Genomic DNA, 18023 nt, shown 5'->3' on the forward strand with positions numbered 1-18023 from the left:
TATGTGGTATTTGTAATTTTGTGACTGAGATATTTCACTCAGCATCCTTAGCTCTTGCCCAGTGTGTGGCGTTACTGTTGTTGTTGTTAACTGTTATTAACTCATGATGGCTTCTTGCACAATTGGGCTGATTTGGGAAACAGATTCCTGGCCTTTCTCCATAGTTCATCTTACTCTAGAAACTTTGTTGCAATCTATTTAGCATCATAACAACATACAAGCCTCCAATGCCAGCTCAGTGCTAACTAGTATAATATTTGTTAAGTGAATTGTTTGTTAAGTCATTATCTTCATTATCATTGGGTCAGAATGACCCTCCTTTGAGTCACTGAGGCTGTAAATTTCATGTGATAAAAGTGCCCCTCTTTGTCCCGAGTGAATGAACAGTGAGTGAGCATTTGGCGAGGAAATTGGTGAGGTGTGGCTTCTCAGCCAGGAAGTAAACATGTGACAGCTGTATTAAGTTTATGTGACAGTTACTCACAGAACACACACACACACACACACACACTCTTGCATTTGGAGGAAAACAGCCCAAGATTAGATGAGGTCAGGTTCTCTTGAGATTCGTCTCACATCCCTTCTCCTGCCCCTTCAGCACCAAGGACAGCAACACAGAAACCTCTTCCAAGTTCAAGGAGGTAGCTGACATTTCTGACGATACTTTGTAACACAACGCCAGTTTTCCCTCCCAGTCGTAATTGTAATCCTCAGATCCAATTCTCAGCACAACATCTGGGTTTGAGTTAAAAGGCTGCCTGTGAAAGATGTGAGCAGTTGGAAGCTGCAAAGGCAGCGTGTTGTGTCTCCTGTGGAGCCAGATTCTTGCCAGATTAAGAGCCTGCAGGGAGGTGCTCAATGAGCCCCTTTAACACCCCGGACTCCATTGCGTCTCTTGGCTGCTGAGTCTGTGGAATCCCAATGCTCAGGTGTGCACCGTGGCACATGAATCACATCCCCACTCTCCTCTCTCTCGGCATGTCAGCGCCTCAAGCCGAGCCTCACATTTAATGATGCGAGCACTGAATGGGACTCCTGAGGAGCTCCCACAGGTCAGGGGCACTTTCTCTGTGACAAGAGCTGGAACAGCTTTCTTCTAAGGCATTAGCTACTTTGAAAAGAGCTAACGCTGAGCTCAGGGTACAAAGCAGAGCCCGAATTCTGGTTGAAGTCAAAGCTGCCCCTGTGTGCTGAGCTGCTAAGATCACAGCCCCTGAAGTGTTTTGAAGCTCGTTTATGTAGTGTCAGTAGGGAGGAAATACACTGCAGGGCAGGACCCACGCTGCCACCTGAACCGCTTCATTCACATTCACACACAGGCCCGGATGCATGTCCTCATACATTAACTGCAGTCCTGTTTGTAAAGGCAAACTAGCCAGCAACCTTAATATGCTTCAATAGGACAGTGCTTAAATAATTGGAAAATCATGCCTATAGTAAGAACAAGAAAGACGTGGATCTGTGTGTGCCAGGGGAATAGGCCCCAGGTGTGTTGAATTTCCACCTCTCAATTTGTCAGTTTGTTGTGTGTCAACATGCTGAAAGTGCTGCCACTGGTGTTGGAAATACTGGCAGGGTCACCCCTGGTGGGTAGGTCTCAGTGGCACTTCCAGACTAAGACATATTAAGGGAGAAAGGTCTGGTGATTTACTTGCTTAATCAGCTGATAAAAGTTCTATGGATCACAACAGAAAATTGTCTGAGATGTAAACTCCTGTACTTTGGATGTGTTATCAGAAGGGACCGGTCACTGGAGAAGGGGCTGATTCTTGTTAAAGTCAAGGACTGGGGAAGGCAAGAGCAGCCCTCGGTAAGCTGATCCAAATAGAGGCTCCACTCATATGATTGATGGAGGCTGCAGCAATAGACTCCAGGCTGCCTGGGATTCTGAAGACGGCACTTACAAGACTCACAGTTTCACCTTCTGTTACGCATAAGCTCACGATGAGCCAGAGGAGTCAGTGACTAGTTCTCTGTTAATTCAACGTAGAAACCCGGTTCTCGGTATGATGTGATTTATCATAAGATCTGCAATCAAAACCAAGTACCTCTGGATGCAAAGACTTAGATTCAAACTCACAGGAAAGCTGTGGAGCGTCTCTTGCTAAAAGTGGCACCGAGGAGAGGGTCACATCATAGTTTTGTCTAGATTGCTTGAAATTTCCTTCTACAGTGAGAATGTGCATGGGCTATGAATGAAAAAGCACTGATAGAGAAAATGTAACACATATTTGATGTCTTTTCCCTTCCCCTTATTTATTGGTCATCTGGCCTACCCATATGACCCAAGGCTTTGGAAGGTCATATTTTAGGGATTTAAACCTTTGAATGTGTAGATAAGCCCCACTTACTGATAAGACACTCAAACTCGATGCCTTTCAAATCAGAACAGAGTCACGGCTGGCCCTCCAGTGGGTTTTCAAGAGGCCGTAAATCACATAGGAGAAGATTGCTTATCTTTTCCCTGCCCAGGGACTGGTGGATTTGGATCACCTGCCTCCGGGCTGGCAGTGCAATTCCTTACTAAGCCACCAGAGGTCTCTCTGGTTACTAACACTGTTGTGTGCTGTCCAGTCAGAACCATGTCACAGCTGACTCTCCAGCAGGTTTTCAGAGGCTGTAAATCACTCAGGAAGAGCATGCCTGTTTCCTGCAGAGCAGCTGGTAGATTTGAACCACGTCTTTAGATTGGCAGCTCAACTCTTGCCAACTCTGGTGGCCTAGTGGTAAGAAGCTGCACTGCAACCCCAAGGGCACACTGTTCAAATCCACCGGCTGTTCCACAAAAGAAAGATGAGCCGTCTCCTCCCGTGAGATTGACTGCTTCTGAAAACCTGGACGGTCAACTCGGCTGATTCCGACTCAACGGCACATGGCAATAATATGGTTTCTTAAAAGGAGCTTTGGTGGCGTGATGTATCAGATGTTACGCTGCTAACCAAAAGGTTGGCAATGTGAATCCGTCACCTGCTCCTTGGGGTTCAGATACACAGTGTCCACTTTGCAGCCTCAGAAGCCTGATGCAGGGTTATAAAGTGACAGAACTGATAGAACTCGATGTTGATGGATATGGCATTGCTTACAAAAAGACTTTTAGACTCAAAAGCTTTAGTACTAACAAAGCTTCTAAAATGTAAACATGTTTTCACCTGGCAGAATGCAATAATCAAAACAATTTTGAACCTGTTTGCTAAGGAGAGGGTACATGGAAATGGGTATGCTGATAACAGTGGTTGGTACAAGCTATGAAGGGCATTTACTATCTAACAGAAGTGTAGTCTCTGCCATACCATTTTCACTGCCAGGATCTATTAGTCACAAATGCACAGAAACACACATTTACTACAAATGTTATCATTGGTAAATTCATAGAGACAGACCAAAGAACGGGAGTTACCAAGAGCTTAAGGAAAGGAAGAGTTGAGAGCAATAGTTTAAGGGACTGGTTCCTTTTGAGGTGATGGAAATGTTCTGGAATTAGATAGACCTGGTGGTTGGTTAAACAATATCATGAATGCACTACGTGATGCTCCCTATTGAATGGTCAGTATTATGTTAGGCTAATTTCCTTCCAGTAAAGACAACACACTTGCCAAAAACATTCGCCATTGAGGGAGCTCTGGTGGCCTAGTGGCAAGAAACTGCACTGCAATCCCAGAGATACGTGGTTCGAATCCACCAGCTGCTCTGCTGGAGAAGGAGGGGCTATTTCCTCCTGTACCAGTCAGATCCAGTTTGACAGTACACACAAATAATTAATAATAATAAAAAACCAACCCACAACATTCACCATAGCATTATTTATAAGAGCAAATGCCTAGAACCCTCTGAGATATTCACAGATGGGTCAGGTACTGACAAATGAGCAGCAATAGAATGGATGAGGGGGCGGATTTGAGGTGGTGTCAATTAGCTCATGGCTTCTTGGTGGGATAGAGGAGAGTCATGGATAAGGACCAGCCTCTATCCCAGACAGCAGAGTGGATGACTGACCCCTTAACCGAGACAGAAGAAGGAAGAGGTGAGGAAGGGAGGTTTCGCAGAAGGTGCTCGTGGGATTAGTTAGGTAGAGATAGTTGTAAGTAGCCTCCATTCAGGAGCTCGTGTGAAGAAAACCAATTAATTGGAGTAGTCTGGAGTAAGAAGGGAGTGATTGTTGAGAGAAAAGAAGAAGGGAGGCAGGCTATAAAAGGTGCTATGATGCATATGTTGTTCTTGTTGTCGAGTAGTAGACTACTCATAGGAACCCTAAGAACAAAAGACCTGAACACTTGTATAACTTTCATAATTTCTCTGAGTTCATAGAGTTTCCAGAGACAAGGTATTTCGGAAGTGGATATCAGTCCTGCTTCCAGGCCTGTTTGATGCGTACATATGATTCTAACTGAATGTACCATGGACTGCCAGGAAAAGAAACCGATTCATCTTGGAGAGGATTAAACCCAGCTACTCCTTGGAGGCAAGGATTCTGGGGCTTCGTCTGACATACTTTGGACATGTTGTCAGGAGGGACGGGTCCTTGGAGAGGGACATCATGCTTGGGAGGGTGGAGGGGCAGCACAGGAGGGGAAGACCCTCTATGAGATGGATTGATTCGGTGACTGGGGTAATCAGGATGGGTGTGTCAGAGGCGGTGCGGTTGGCGCAGGATAGAGCAGGGTTTAGGGCTGTTGTGCATAGGGTCGCTATGAGTCGTAAACGACTGGACGGCACATAACAACAACAACAGAATTTCCTACTTCACAAACAAAAGCCCTGAGATGAGTTTAAAGACCAAGGTGTGTCTGATTCAAGCCACAATATTTTAATTTGCTTCCTATGCATCTGGACGTTGTACAGTGAATTAAGATGACAGAAGAAGAATTGATGCCTTTGAACAATGGTTCTGGAGAGAAGTTCTCAGTATCCCATGGACTGCCAAAAAGGACAAACAAGTCTGTCTGGGGGAAGTGCAACCAGGGTGCTCCTTAGAGGCAAAGATGGCAAAACTTCATGCTTTGGGCAGGTTTTTAGGAGGGCCTCGTTCTTCAAACAAGGTAGCATGCTGAAAAATGTAGTGGGCATTGCAAAAGACCTTCAGCAAGATGGACAGACACAGTGACTCTAACACTGCATTCAAAGGTGGCGGAGATCCCAAGAACAGAGATGGACAGGGCTAGGTCTGCCTCTGTTGCTCATAGGATTGCTGTGAGTCCTAGTTGACTTCTGGTACCTAACAACATCAGAGTTATACAGCATTTAGGTTGGTTAAAGTAGGATTGGAACTCTTGCGTCTTATTGCAAGGTCAATACTCATTAAACCAAAACACCTCTTCTATGTGATTATCACAAAGGCATTGGGTGTGATCCACACACTATCACAAAAGAAGGGAAACCACAGAGGTGCACAGGACACCAGAGTGCAGTGACGATACAAGCATTGCATGTGACTAATGTCATAAAATAAATATATATAAATGCTTGAATGGAAAACAGATTTGCTCTGTAAACTCTCAAACCACAAGAAAGAGAGACAGACAGACAGAAAGACGCCTAGAGTCCTGACTTAGCTAACTTAAAATGAGTCATGATAAGAAAGTTCCATGGAAAGTCAGAAAAGCCAAATACCTAGTGTTGATGGGTGTTTGTAATACATATCCATCTGTGAAATGGGACAGTAGGAGAGTTAAGCATCTCTAATATCCATATCGATGTGGAGGCTGTGTAGCATATTAACACAATCTCATTTGTTGTTATTGTTGTGTACCGCTGAGTTGGAACCAATCCACAGCTGACCCTCCAGAGAGTTTTCAGAGGCAGTTAATTGAACAGAAGTTGATTATTATTATTTTCCCAAGGAGTAGCTGGTGGATTCGAACGGCATACCTTATGATGACAGCATGTTTCCTTACCACTAAGGCACCAAAGCTCCCAATCTCACTTGTTGCTGTTATGTGCTGTCAAGTCGACTTTAACTCATAGTGACCTTATATGAACAGTAGCTTGGGACCCTGAGCCAACCTCGCCGTCTCTGACACACCAGCCGCCATTGCCACAATCACCGTGTCAGTCCACCTCGTCCAGGGGCTTCCTACACTCTCACTTAGTCCTCATCAAAGCTGGTGTGAGTAACTTCTGTCCCTGTCTCTCTCACAAAGGAGGGCAAGGGCTCCGAGAGCTGGAGTGCCTTGGCCAAGTTTACAGAGCAATTAACTGAAGTGCTCTGCGAATGTTTTTCCTCCTGCCTCACTGTCTGTCCCCCTCAGGGGATGATGGTGTCTAGCTGCCAACCCCAGAAGGCTTCACCTGAGAATTGGTGAGGCTCAGGAACCTGCCTTCTTAAAAGGCGAACTGAGGGTTCTGACGTAAACTTCGAGAAGCACCATCTGGGTGCGTTGAGATCAACGTACTTTGGCAACCCTTGTCTATGCATTGAGAAATATCCCTTGGTCATAGGGTCACTACGAGTCAAAGTGGACTCAGCGGCACCTAACAACAACAATTGATTGCTAGGAGGTCTTTTTTGGCAGCAGAGGGCCAATTTTCGTATCTAAATGCTCAATATTAATATCTAAACATCTCTTTTTGATTTTCAAAATTTACTTAATTCATGGATGTTTTGTTTTATAACTTTAATTAGAGTGCATCAGTGCAATTAATTGCAACGGATAATCAAATTCGGATTCTTTCTTGCCTTGACTTACCTGTTAGTCAATGTTTGCTCCCCCTCCCCCCTTTGGCCTCCCCATCAGCCCTGCAACACTGATTGCATTGTTAGTGTTTATGATGGTGGTTTTTGCCGTCTTCAAGGGTGTAGGCCGACTCTTGTTTCCTCAGTGATGTCAGGAAACCCCGATGGCTTTCCCAGCTTCTCCTTTCTCCTCTCCTAGGCATCAGCAGCAATCGGCTGGGCGTGTGCGGCTGGATCCTGTTCACGCTTTCTCTCCTGCTCATGATCATTACCTTCCCCATCTCCATATGGATGTGCTTGAAGGTAATATCCTGGGAAGCATCGGGATTGCCCTGTGAACTGGTGAGCCATTAACACCAAATGTTCTCCCTTAATCTCTCAGGTCGTTAAGGAGTACGAGCGAGCTGTTGTATTCCGGCTGGGGCGCATCCAAGCTGACAAAGCCAAAGGACCAGGTAGGACAGCGTGGCCGCCCTCACAGAGCTCCGTGGGCACCTGTTCCTACGGCGACTGCCACCCTTCCTTCCCCTGGTGGTGTCCCAGGCACCTCAGACTGGAGAGTTCTTGCCAAGTCTAATAAAGAATGAGGACAGGAGGCACAATCTTTTAGGCAGACAGAGCTTATTAGAGAGAAAGGCCAGGTTTGTGAGGGAGAACAGAATGATAACACAAGTCTTTGGCCTTGTGGCGGCATTTTGTGTCGTGGTGCTGGAGAAGAATGTTGAACACACTGTAGATGGCCAGGAGAACAAACAAGTCTGTCCTAGAGAGGGTGAAACCAGGCGGATCCCTGGAAGCATGGATATATAGGCTCTGTCTCACATCCTGAGGGCACATGGCCAGGAGGGACCAATCCTTCGAGATGGATATCATGCTTGGATAGATAGGTAGAGGGACAGTGCAGGAGAGGAAGACCCTGGATGCGATGGATCAACTCAGTGTCTGGAGCAATGGGATTAGTTCTGTGGGAGATGATGACATTGGCTCAGAGTAGGATGCTAGTGTACATAGGGTCGCTATGAACTGCAGGTGACTTGATGGCACATAACAACAACAATAGAGCTTTACCGTTGTCTGGGAACTAATGGAGTTTTCTGGAGACTGGACTGTCTAGGAGGAGTTATGGACACGAGAGGCACATGCGTTCAGTCTTTCAAGACAGATTCCATCATAAGGCTTCTGAACACCAGTCACGGGATGAGGCACATTCATAGTCTCTGTGGATGCAGGTTTGAGTCCTGCCCCAGCAGATGCTCTACTGCCTCTCGGGAAACCCAAATTCTCAAAACCCACTGCTGAGTCAGAACCAATGTATAGCTGACCCTCTAGCAGGTTTTCAGAGGGTGTGAATCACACGGAGGAGATTGCCCATCTTTTTACTGCAGATTAACTGGTGGATTTAAACCCCTGTCTTTGGTTTAGCAGAGCAGTTCTTCGCCCCATAGGCCGACAGAGCTGCCTCCAGAGATAGGGCATACAGTGGTCAGTGAGTGGTGGACTGCACAAGGTTAAGAAATCCATTTAAGCAGATTTAACATTAAAAGGCAGCCTAACAAAAACTAAGTACTGATTGCAGCAGGGTGTTGTTGTTCTTATGTGCTGTCGAGTCAACTCCAACTCATAGCGACCCTATGTCCAACAGCTCTGAAACCTGCCCAATCCTGAGTCAGTCTCACAGACTCAGACACACCTACCCCCATTGCCCCAGTTACTATATCAATCCATGTCATCCAGGGCCTTCCTCTCTTGTGCTGTCCCTCCACCCTTCCAAACATGATGTCCCTCTCCAAGGACTGGTCCCTCCTTACAACATGTCCAAAGTATGTCAGACGAAGCTTCAGAATCCTTGCCGCCAAGGAGCCTGGTTAGGCCTGCTTCATTGGAGGGAAACATCTACCTTGTGGTTTTCTGATTTAAAATCTTGCCACCCTCCCTGAGATGCGCCTCTGCCTGCCCTATCTCCGGGGAGAGTCAAAGAAAACGTACAAGCAGCTGGAGCCATTGCCTTTCCATAGACTATAACAAACCAACCAACTGCCATTGAGTCAATGCATGGTGATTCCAGGTGTCTCAGAGGAGAAGCGCACTCCTGGGGTTTTAAATCTTTAGCAGACATTGTGAGTGGGGATTTTACTGAGATTCCATCACTATCTTGCCATATTATATAACCTGGAATGTTGCTGGATGCTGCCCAAATATGCTGCAATTCTAATGTCGCAAAAGATGGTGGTTCTTTTATAAAGATTCTCATATGACATATTTTGGACATGTTGAAGGAGGGACCAGTCTTTGGAGATGGATGTCATGCTTGGGAGGGTGGAGGGACAGCGCAGGAGAGGAAGACCCTCGATGAGATGGATTGATTCAGTGACTGGGGTAATGAGAGTATGTGTGTCAGAGACAGTGCAATTGGTACAGGATAGAGCAGGGTTTAGGGCTGTTGTACATAGGGTCGCTATGGGTCGCAAGCGACTCGATGGCACACAACAACAACAACAAGAACAACAACAACATACTATATAGCCTTTTTTAAAGACTCTGCTTGCTGTTCTCTTGTTATATTGCTCTAAAGTGGAAAACTCAGGTATAATATTGATTTGACTTCTTTTTTTTAATAATGAAAATATTTTATTGCAATTTACACAGCTAATTATGTTCCCATTTAATTATTTCTACACTATTTGCTCAGTGACAATGGTTACACTTTTCATTGTGTGTTGACTTTGTCATTATTTCCATTCTGGTTGTTTGGTTTTTAGTAATTTAGTTTCCCTGCTCCCTTGCTTTCTTATCTTTGCTTTTAGCTCCTTAAGTGCTAGGGTTTATAAATAATAAGACATACAGAATAGAAAAGAATACAAAATCATACAATGTCTTTCAAACACCCATACCATCTGGTTTCTGGCTTTTCCTCCAGAACTTTCCAACTGTGGGCAAACAGACTAGAGTGAAGGGATGCAGGGTGTGTGCTGGGGAAGACTGCAGCTAACTGTGAGATAATTGAAGGGTGCTAGAGACACAAGATACAAGACAGGAATCCTGGGAAGGCAAAACCCACAGACTGAGCACGAGGCTGTGTCTTAAGTCAATGAAAAAGCCACCAGAGACTCTTTATAGAGCGAATATATAGTCCCTGTTAAGTGCAAATATTCAGTGCGCTTAGATGCTGACTGGAGTGTCTAGTCCACTCAGGAGTGAGGTGAAAGTAAAGCCTCATGCTCTCCTACTATCAGAAAATCAGCCATTGAAAACCCTGTGGAGAGCAGTTCTCTGTGGAGAGAGTGTGACGCACAGGGGGTCACCCTGAAGCAGAGCTGGTTTGATGCTGTTAGAGGTCATTGGGTCATCGATAGCTCACAGTGACCCCATGGACAAGGGCTCTGAACTCTGTCCTATCCTGACCTGGCTTCACTTCTCCAACACGCTTGAGCCCATCGCTACGGTCACTGTGTCAATCCATCTCATGAGGATCTTCCTCTCTTGCATTAACCCTTTACCTTTTTAAGTACAATGTCCTTCTCTAAGGACTAGCTTCTCCCCATAACTTGTCCAAAGGTGGTGAGATGAAGTTTCATCATCTTTCTTTCCAGGAAGAACTCTGGTTTCGCTTTCTCTAGGACAAGATGAAAGGCCTGCTAAGTGGGGAAGGAGGGACCACAGGGCAGATACTAAAACTGTTTGATTTGGTTATATGTCAAGTCAGGTAGTTGACCCTCCAGCAGGTTTACAGAGGCAGTAAATCACATGGGAGGAGACTGTCCATGAAGCAGCTGGTGGATTCAGACTAGGTCCCCAGAACGTCCTAAAAGCTCTTTAGAACTAAGATATTCATTTGATAGTCATAGCTCCTTTCAATGTGTATTTGGTTGAAACATATAAGATTGCTAACGTTGGACTGTCTTGACTCACAAATATGGTAACTTTTGAAGATAAATTATAACTTTAAAAAATGGAGACATAAGAAAAACAATTATTAGCTATATTTCTTTGATGGTACTATCAGGGTTGATAATAATCCTCTCAGGGTTATTTTTAGGAGCCTTGGTGAAGTAGTTCATAACATACCAGTTGCTAACACCGCAGGGGACTCAGGGGCACATAACAACATACTATATTGCTTGTTTGTTTGGTTTTTTTGTTTGTTTGTTTTATTTAAGCTTCTTGTTTAGAGTCAACAACCTCAGGGGAGGGCCTTTGTATTTAAAGTTGGTTGTTATTATGTTTTGGAGAAAAATTCTTCTTAGTGTTACAGCACTCTTCTGTCAATATGCTGTACTGAGGTAATCTGGGATTGCTGTGATGCTGAACCTTGTGCCATTGGGGTGTCAAATGCCATAACAGTTATTCATGGTGGACAGTGTTTGGTGGAGCGCCCAGTTTAAGACAGGTTTGGAAGCAGGAGTGGCATCCACTTCCTAAACCACATACCTCCGGAAACTCTATGAATTTTGATACATGTCGATAGTTACAGAAAGGCTTCAGGCATTTTATTCATAGGGTCACTATGAGTCGTGCTCGACTTGATGGCAATCAACAACAACAACCTGAAAGGTTAATAGTTTGAATCCACCAGCTGCTTGGCAGGAGACAGATGGGCAGGCTTCCACCACAGTGGGTTTAGTGTTGGATTAGGGTTATTTTAGGAATTTACTCTGTCTTGTCTATAAGATCTTTGCGGTTAAGAATTTTATAATCCATTGTGACACTTTATACTTCGTACTTGATCATGCATCTGTTATTATTATGAATTACTGAGTTGAAATTGACTCATAGCTGTCTCTCCAGTGGGTTTTCAGAGGCAGTGAATTTCACAGAAGGAGATTCTTTTTCTTTTGTGAAGCAGCTGGTGGATTTGAACCTTGTGCCTTTGGGCTGGCTATTTACTCCTTACTATTAAGCAACCAGAGCTCCCTAAGATACATTTTCTTTTCTTTTTGTTGTTGTTGTTGTTATTATGTGCTGTCAAGTCACTTGCAACACACAGCCACCGTATGTACAACAGCTCTGAAGCCTGTCTTTTGCAAACAGCAGCTTGGAAAGGCAGTGTAGCAATTTCAAGCAGGAAAATTCTTCAATCCAGCTTCCATGAAGGTGCTAAGAGAAAGGGGATGAGAATATTTTTTATGAACCTGTCACTGATGTCTATGAGTTTTTCAAAGCAGAAGAGCTAGAATCAACCCAACGAAGCACAGCAGAACCAGGGTAACCCTCCCCTGCCTGGCTGCCCATGGAGGGACTCAAATGATAAGTTACAATAAAACTGGATCTGGTGCAGGCAGAATAGCCGTAACTTGGTAGACTCTGGAGAAAACGGTATCTCTTTTAAGTGAATTTCCCAGAAGGTTTTAAAGTAAATGTCTCAGGATGGCTGCTCTCGTCATTCTAATCTCTGGGGTTAACTTAGTTACCTCAGAATGTCATAAGGACCGGAGGGAAATGGCCTTGATTGCTAATGGAAAACCTCTCTGCTTGTGTAAATTACAAATGGTTCTCCAGTACTCAAAACCTTGATACTAGGAATTGCCACTTCCTGAGCAATTAATACATGCCTGCTGCCATGTGTAAAGAGCTCTGGTGGCCTAGTCCGTTGGGAGTCGTACTGCTGACCCAAAGGCTGCACTTCTCTGGAGGTTCAAATCCACCAGCTGCTCCATGAGAGAGATCATGGGCGATCTCCTGCTGTGAGATTAACAGCCTCTGAAAACTCCCAGGAGGGTGAGCTGTCTTGGTTCTGGTTCAGTGGCACTGAGCTTGTGGTTTTTGAGTCACAGTCTTTAAGCACTTTATCTCATTGTCATGCTTAATCTTCAGGAAAATCTCATTATTCTAGTTGATGTCTATCAGGTCACAGAAACCCCCGAGAAGGTAGGTGACTGTTGTAAGATCACCAGGCAAGTGATAAGGTTGAGATTTAACTCTTTTTCATTCCAAGGATAATGATCTCAGTCACAGGGTTCTGGCTCCTCTTAACACATGAGGCTGCTGAAAAAGGTTGGAGGTTCGAGTCCGCCTAGATGAGCTGCAGTTTTCCTGGTGACCTACTTACGAAAAAATTAAGTGACTGAAACTCCTGGAGCCGAGTTCTAGTCCTACATGCAACCTTTATTTTCACAGATATTCTCACTTCAGGTGTCAGAAAAGTTTGTTGTTAGGTGTCATTGAGGACACTCCAAATCACGAGTCCCCATGTGCAACAGAACAAACCCTCACCTGATTTGTGGCATCATCTCTGCTGTGTTCAAGCCATCATTTCAATCACTGTGTCAGCTCTTCTCATTGAAGATCTTCTCCTTCGCTGATCCTTTAAGCATGAGGTCCTTCTCTAGAACCTGGATCTTCCTAATAGTTGTTGTTGTTGTCATGTGCCGTCAAGTCACTTGCGACTCATAGCGACCCTATGTACAACAGACCTAAAGTCTGCTCTGTCCTGTGCCAATCGCACTGTCTCCAACACACCCATCCCAATTACCCCAGTCACTGAATCAATCCACCTCATAGAGGGCCTTCCCTCCTGCGCAGTCCCTCCACCCTCCCAAACAAGATGTCCCTCTTCAAGGACCGGTCCCTCCTTACAACATGTCCAAAGTATGTTAGATGGAGCGTCAGAATCCTTGCCTCCAAGGAGCAGCCAGGTTTAACCTTTTCCAGGATGAATCTGTTTGTTTTCCTAGCAGTCCATGGTATTCTCCATACTCTTCTCCAGCACCACAGTGCAAAGGTTTCAATTCTCCTTCTATCCTCCTTGGTCATTGTCCAACACTCTGAGGCATAACAAGTGGTTGCAAAGACCATGGCCTGTATCAGACGCACCTTAGTCTCCAGAGAGACACCATTGCTCTTCAGTACTTTGGAGAGGTCCCTAACAGCAGACTTTCCCATTGCAATACACCTTTTAGTTTCCTGGCTACTGATGCTAAGAGTGTTGACTGTGGAGACAAGCAAACTAAAGCTGTGAATAATCTCAATCTCTTCACCATCCATCCTGATGCTGCCAATTGATCCAGTGGTGAGAATCTTTGTCTTTTTGACATTGAGCCTCAATCCATATTGGAGGCTGCAGTCCTTGACCCTCTGCAGCAAGCATTTCAGGTCCTCCTCAGTTTCAGAAGCAGGGTTGTGTCATCTGCATAACTCCTATTGATAAATCATCCACCAATCTTGACCCCACATTTCTTCTCATAGAGCCCAGCCTCCTGGATGATCTGTTCTGCATATAGGTTGAAAGGATCATCCTAATAGTACATCCAGAATATATGAGATGAAGTGTCACCATCCTCACCTCTAAGGGGATTTCTGCTCTCCACAGTAAAGAACACTGGAGAATTGGTCATGGTGGTGGTGTTGTTAGGTGCTGGAGGCAGCTAGGAGGCAATTTATTACAGCTGCTATCTCTCTGGAGACTAAGGTGCGTCTGATACAGGCCATGGTCTTCGCAATCACTTGTTATGCATCAGAGAGTTGGACAATGACCAAGGAGGATAGAAGGAGAATTGATGCCTTTGAGCTGTGGTGCTGGAGAAGAGTATTGAGAATACCATGGACTGCTAGGAAAACAAACAGATTTGTCCTGGAAAGGGTTAAACTGGGTGGCTCCTTGGAGGCAAAGATTCTGAGGCTCCGTCTAACATACTTTGGACATGTTGTGAGGAGAGACCGGTCCCTGGAGAGGGACATCATGCTTGGGAGGGTGGAGGGACAGAGCAGGAGAGGAAGGCCCTCTATGAGGTGGATTGATTCAGTGACTGGGATAATTGGGATGGGAGTGTCAGAGACAGTGCGATTGGCACAGAACAGAGCGGAGTTTAGGGCTGTTGTACATAGGGTCGCTATGAGTCGCAGGCGAATCGACGGCACATAACAACAACAACAACAACATCTTCATCACGGTGGACACTTAAGTCCTATTTTTTCTGCACAGGTTTGATCCTGGTCCTGCCCTGCATAGATGTGTTCGTCAAAGTCGATCTCCGAACAGTTACTTGCAACATCCCTCCACAAGAGGTAATGGAGCTTCAAGATCTGTGACGAGACAGGAAGCCTGAATCTTTCCTGCCCCATGAATAACTAAAACTGATGAAACAGTTGGGCTTTGCTTTGTCAGGAGAATGGAAGTTGGGGCAAGAGCTGAGTTAGTGCAAGACGTGTGATGGTTAGAGAGGAGACCCAGCCACAAGGAGTAGACACTCAGGGGAAATAAGTTATTTCATTATTAGGCTGAGTTATGTCCTCGGTCGGGAGGTTCATTTGGTTCTGTGGTGACCATCAAGTGCTTACAATATCACCTTCCCAGAAACGGTTTTAATAACATCCACTCTTTCTGACACTCACTCACTGCTGTTGGGTCAGAATCAACACAGAGTTGACCCTTTAAGAGGTTGTCAATTGCACAGAGGGATTGTCTCTTTTTCTCCCTTGGAGCTACTGGTGGATTTGAACTGCCGGAGTGCATATCTTTTGGGTTAGCAGTACAACTCCCTGTAGATCACATTGACAGGGTTCCTTTTATTTTTGGCTTTAGATTTTTGTGTTTGGATCCAACAAAGTGGATTGAGTGTGGAGAAGGAGGCAGATCTACCCACATTGAAATTTCCAATACCTTCTCAGTGTTGCATAAAGAGTAAATAAATGATCAAAACCCATAATTGGTAGTTAGGGAAATTGAATAGCTTTTCTAGTCTCCTGCCACCTTCTCATAAGAAGCAGAAAAAGAAAAGGAAATATGAGCAGGACCTAGAAGGTGTGATGGTGAAGGAAATGAGGAGACAGAAAAATTTGCCTTTGTAAATTATTATGAACCCCTGTTCTGGGTTAAGAAATAGCAATGATTCCTTTGTGCCACTGGAGGGAGCTATGGAGTACCAGATTAGGAATTCCCTGCCAATTGCAGCGAAATGTGTGGATGGTGAAGCTTGGCTTGAACGTATTAGAGATAATGAGAATGGGCAGGATAGGGCAGGTTCTGTCATTCTCAGGGTTGCTACGAGGCATAGTTGACTTTACGGTACCTACCAGTGACCTGTTGTGGACATTTTCTGGCTTTACGATAGAGTTTTAGGCTCTGCTCCCATTGGACTCTTAAGAAGTCTCCCACTGTCTCCAAAGCAGCTCGCTGCATCATTCAGAACGATGGATGCTGAAACTCTTTGTAATGAGAATGCTAGTTTTCTTTCTCTGAAGTGAGAACACGGTTTCTGGTGCCATCTAGGTTTCCTAAGCTGCATTGCTGTTCTTTTAAATTGGATGAGTTCTGAAAAGCAGAGAACCTGGGAATGAGGGAAGCTACTGTGTAGAAGCAAGAATTCCCAAAGGGTTATGGGGTTGCATTTCATCCGGGAGTTGCTGATTCTCACCAGGAAAGACTCTGAAGGGTGGTGTGGGGACACATTCTGTGCAAAGGCCTTTCCAAGAGGTGGGAACAGACGTGTAGGGATTTTGTTATTAACTAGAAAGATGTCATATTCAAGCTAACATAGGTTTCCATGATCTGCTGTTACAATTCCACGTTCTCTACCTGTCCCCACAGGAGAGCTTGTGGGCTGGCGGGCATGTTGTGGTTGTTGTTAGCTGCCACCAATTCAGTCCCAACTCTCAGTGAGGCTACACACAACTGAATGACATGACAGGCTGGATATTGGATAGTTGTTGATTTTCAGAAATAGGTTGCCAGTCCTTTCTTCCTACTTCATCTTAGTCCACAAGCTCCACTGACAGCTGTTCAGCACCATGGCAGCACCCAAGCCTCTGCTGATGGCTGGTAGCAGTTGTGCCCAGGGTGCATTGGTGGGGACTGGAACTGCCTGTCCAGGTGGAAGGCGAGTGAGTCACTTCTGTTTGCCAAATCCAGCTGTCAGTTGCCATGGAACCTCACCCTGTCCTCGCTCCACAGATCTTGACCAGAGACTCCGTGACCACTCAGGTGGATGGGGTCGTCTACTACCGGATCTACAGCGCTGTCTCGGCCGTGGCTAATGTCAATGATGTCCACCAAGCCACGTTTTTGCTGGCTCAGACCACACTGAGAAATGTCTTAGGGACACAGACCTTGTCCCAGATCTTAGCTGGCCGAGAAGAGATCGCCCATAGCATCCAGGTAACAACACCAAGACACCTTTACCTCATTCAAGTTGATGGTCAGTGGTACAAACAGGCAGTAAGCTGGGCTGCTAGCAGAGAAACTGCAGGCTGGCATCCACCCAGAGGTGCCTCAGGAGAAAGGTCTGGAGATCAACTCCCAAACAAATCAGCCACTGACAACCATATGGAGCACGGCTCTGCTGGAACATAAGGTTGGCTCAGAGATGACTGTGTTTGTCTGGTCTCTGCTCCACTTTCCGCAGATACCAGAGACAGCATTAGGAATGGTGTGGGGCGCAGGTCCTGCTGGGAGACTGTCTACTGAACAACCACTCTAGGCTTGTTTCAGAAGCCTTCATGAGCTCTAATCCAAAAAAAAACCTACCTGTGAGCTTGCTACTTCCTGTTCCCCTCCCTAACATGTCTTAGTGAAGTAGTAAAAGAAAACTCAAAAATCACTTCATTGGAAAAAAAAAGATAATAGAACCCCTAAGATTTTGTTAAAGGAGAGAAAAAGTTCTAAGTGGCAGAGACAATTTAAGAAATTTACCATCTAACTTAGAGACTATTTGGAAAGAAAATGAACAATAAATTGGCATAGAAAGATGAAAAACAAACCACCTCATTGATGTTGAGTCAGAATCAACTCGTAGCTGACCCTTCACTGGGTTTCCAGAGGCTGTAAATTGCACAGGAAGAGAGTGCCTGATTTTCCTCCACCAAGAGTGGCTGGTGGGTTCAAACCATCAGAGGTGCCACCTATTTGTTAGCAGCTCTGCTCCCTCGCCACTGTTAGGCCACCATGACTCATAAGTTCTGTAATATAATTGAAACTTAGCTGCCACCTGCCTTCTGACGCCGCTGTGTCTCTGCCTCTGGAAACAGACATTACTGGATGATGCCACAGAGCTGTGGGGAATCCGGGTGGCCCGTGTGGAGATCAAGGATGTCCGCATCCCAGTGCAGCTGCAGAGATCCATGGCGGCTGAAGCCGAGGCCACGCGGGAAGCCAGGGCCCGGGTAAGTGCCAAAGACACTCTCTGACCAGTTTATGCATGGGGGTGAGCACCATTTGGGTTTGGGGCAGACTGAGGTGGAGTGGAATACAGGATTAATGACTTACAAGTAATGTCAGGGGAAACAGTTTGCTCGGGGAATGAACTGGATATATTCTGACCCAGTGTGTTTTAGAGAATGGCCTCGCTCTGGAGGGTTTTCAATGGCTGTGATTGTGCAAGGGAGCTCTGATAGTGGGGCACGTAGACAGCTGCACTGCTAA

General features: G+C 45.4%; 1 protein-coding gene across 1 annotated transcript in view; it reads left to right on the forward strand.

Moving 5' to 3' along the window:
• Window positions 1-18023, forward strand: part of STOML3 (stomatin (EPB72)-like 3) — a 35938-nt gene that overhangs the window by 14672 nt on the left and 3243 nt on the right. Inside the window, exons 2-6 of the mRNA XM_006879530.1 lie at window positions 6870-6973; window positions 7053-7125; window positions 14589-14671; window positions 16557-16760; window positions 17630-17764. Coding sequence (XP_006879592.1) covers window positions 6870-6973; window positions 7053-7125; window positions 14589-14671; window positions 16557-16760; window positions 17630-17764 — 599 coding nt within the window. The remainder of the gene's footprint in view (window positions 1-6869; window positions 6974-7052; window positions 7126-14588; window positions 14672-16556; window positions 16761-17629; window positions 17765-18023) is intronic.

This window comes from Elephantulus edwardii, unplaced genomic scaffold (assembly GCF_000299155.1).
Source record: "Elephantulus edwardii isolate Elephantulus edwardi_28Jun2011 unplaced genomic scaffold, EleEdw1.0 scaffold00004, whole genome shotgun sequence".
NCBI classification, from domain to species: Eukaryota; Metazoa; Chordata; class Mammalia; order Macroscelidea; family Macroscelididae; genus Elephantulus; species Elephantulus edwardii.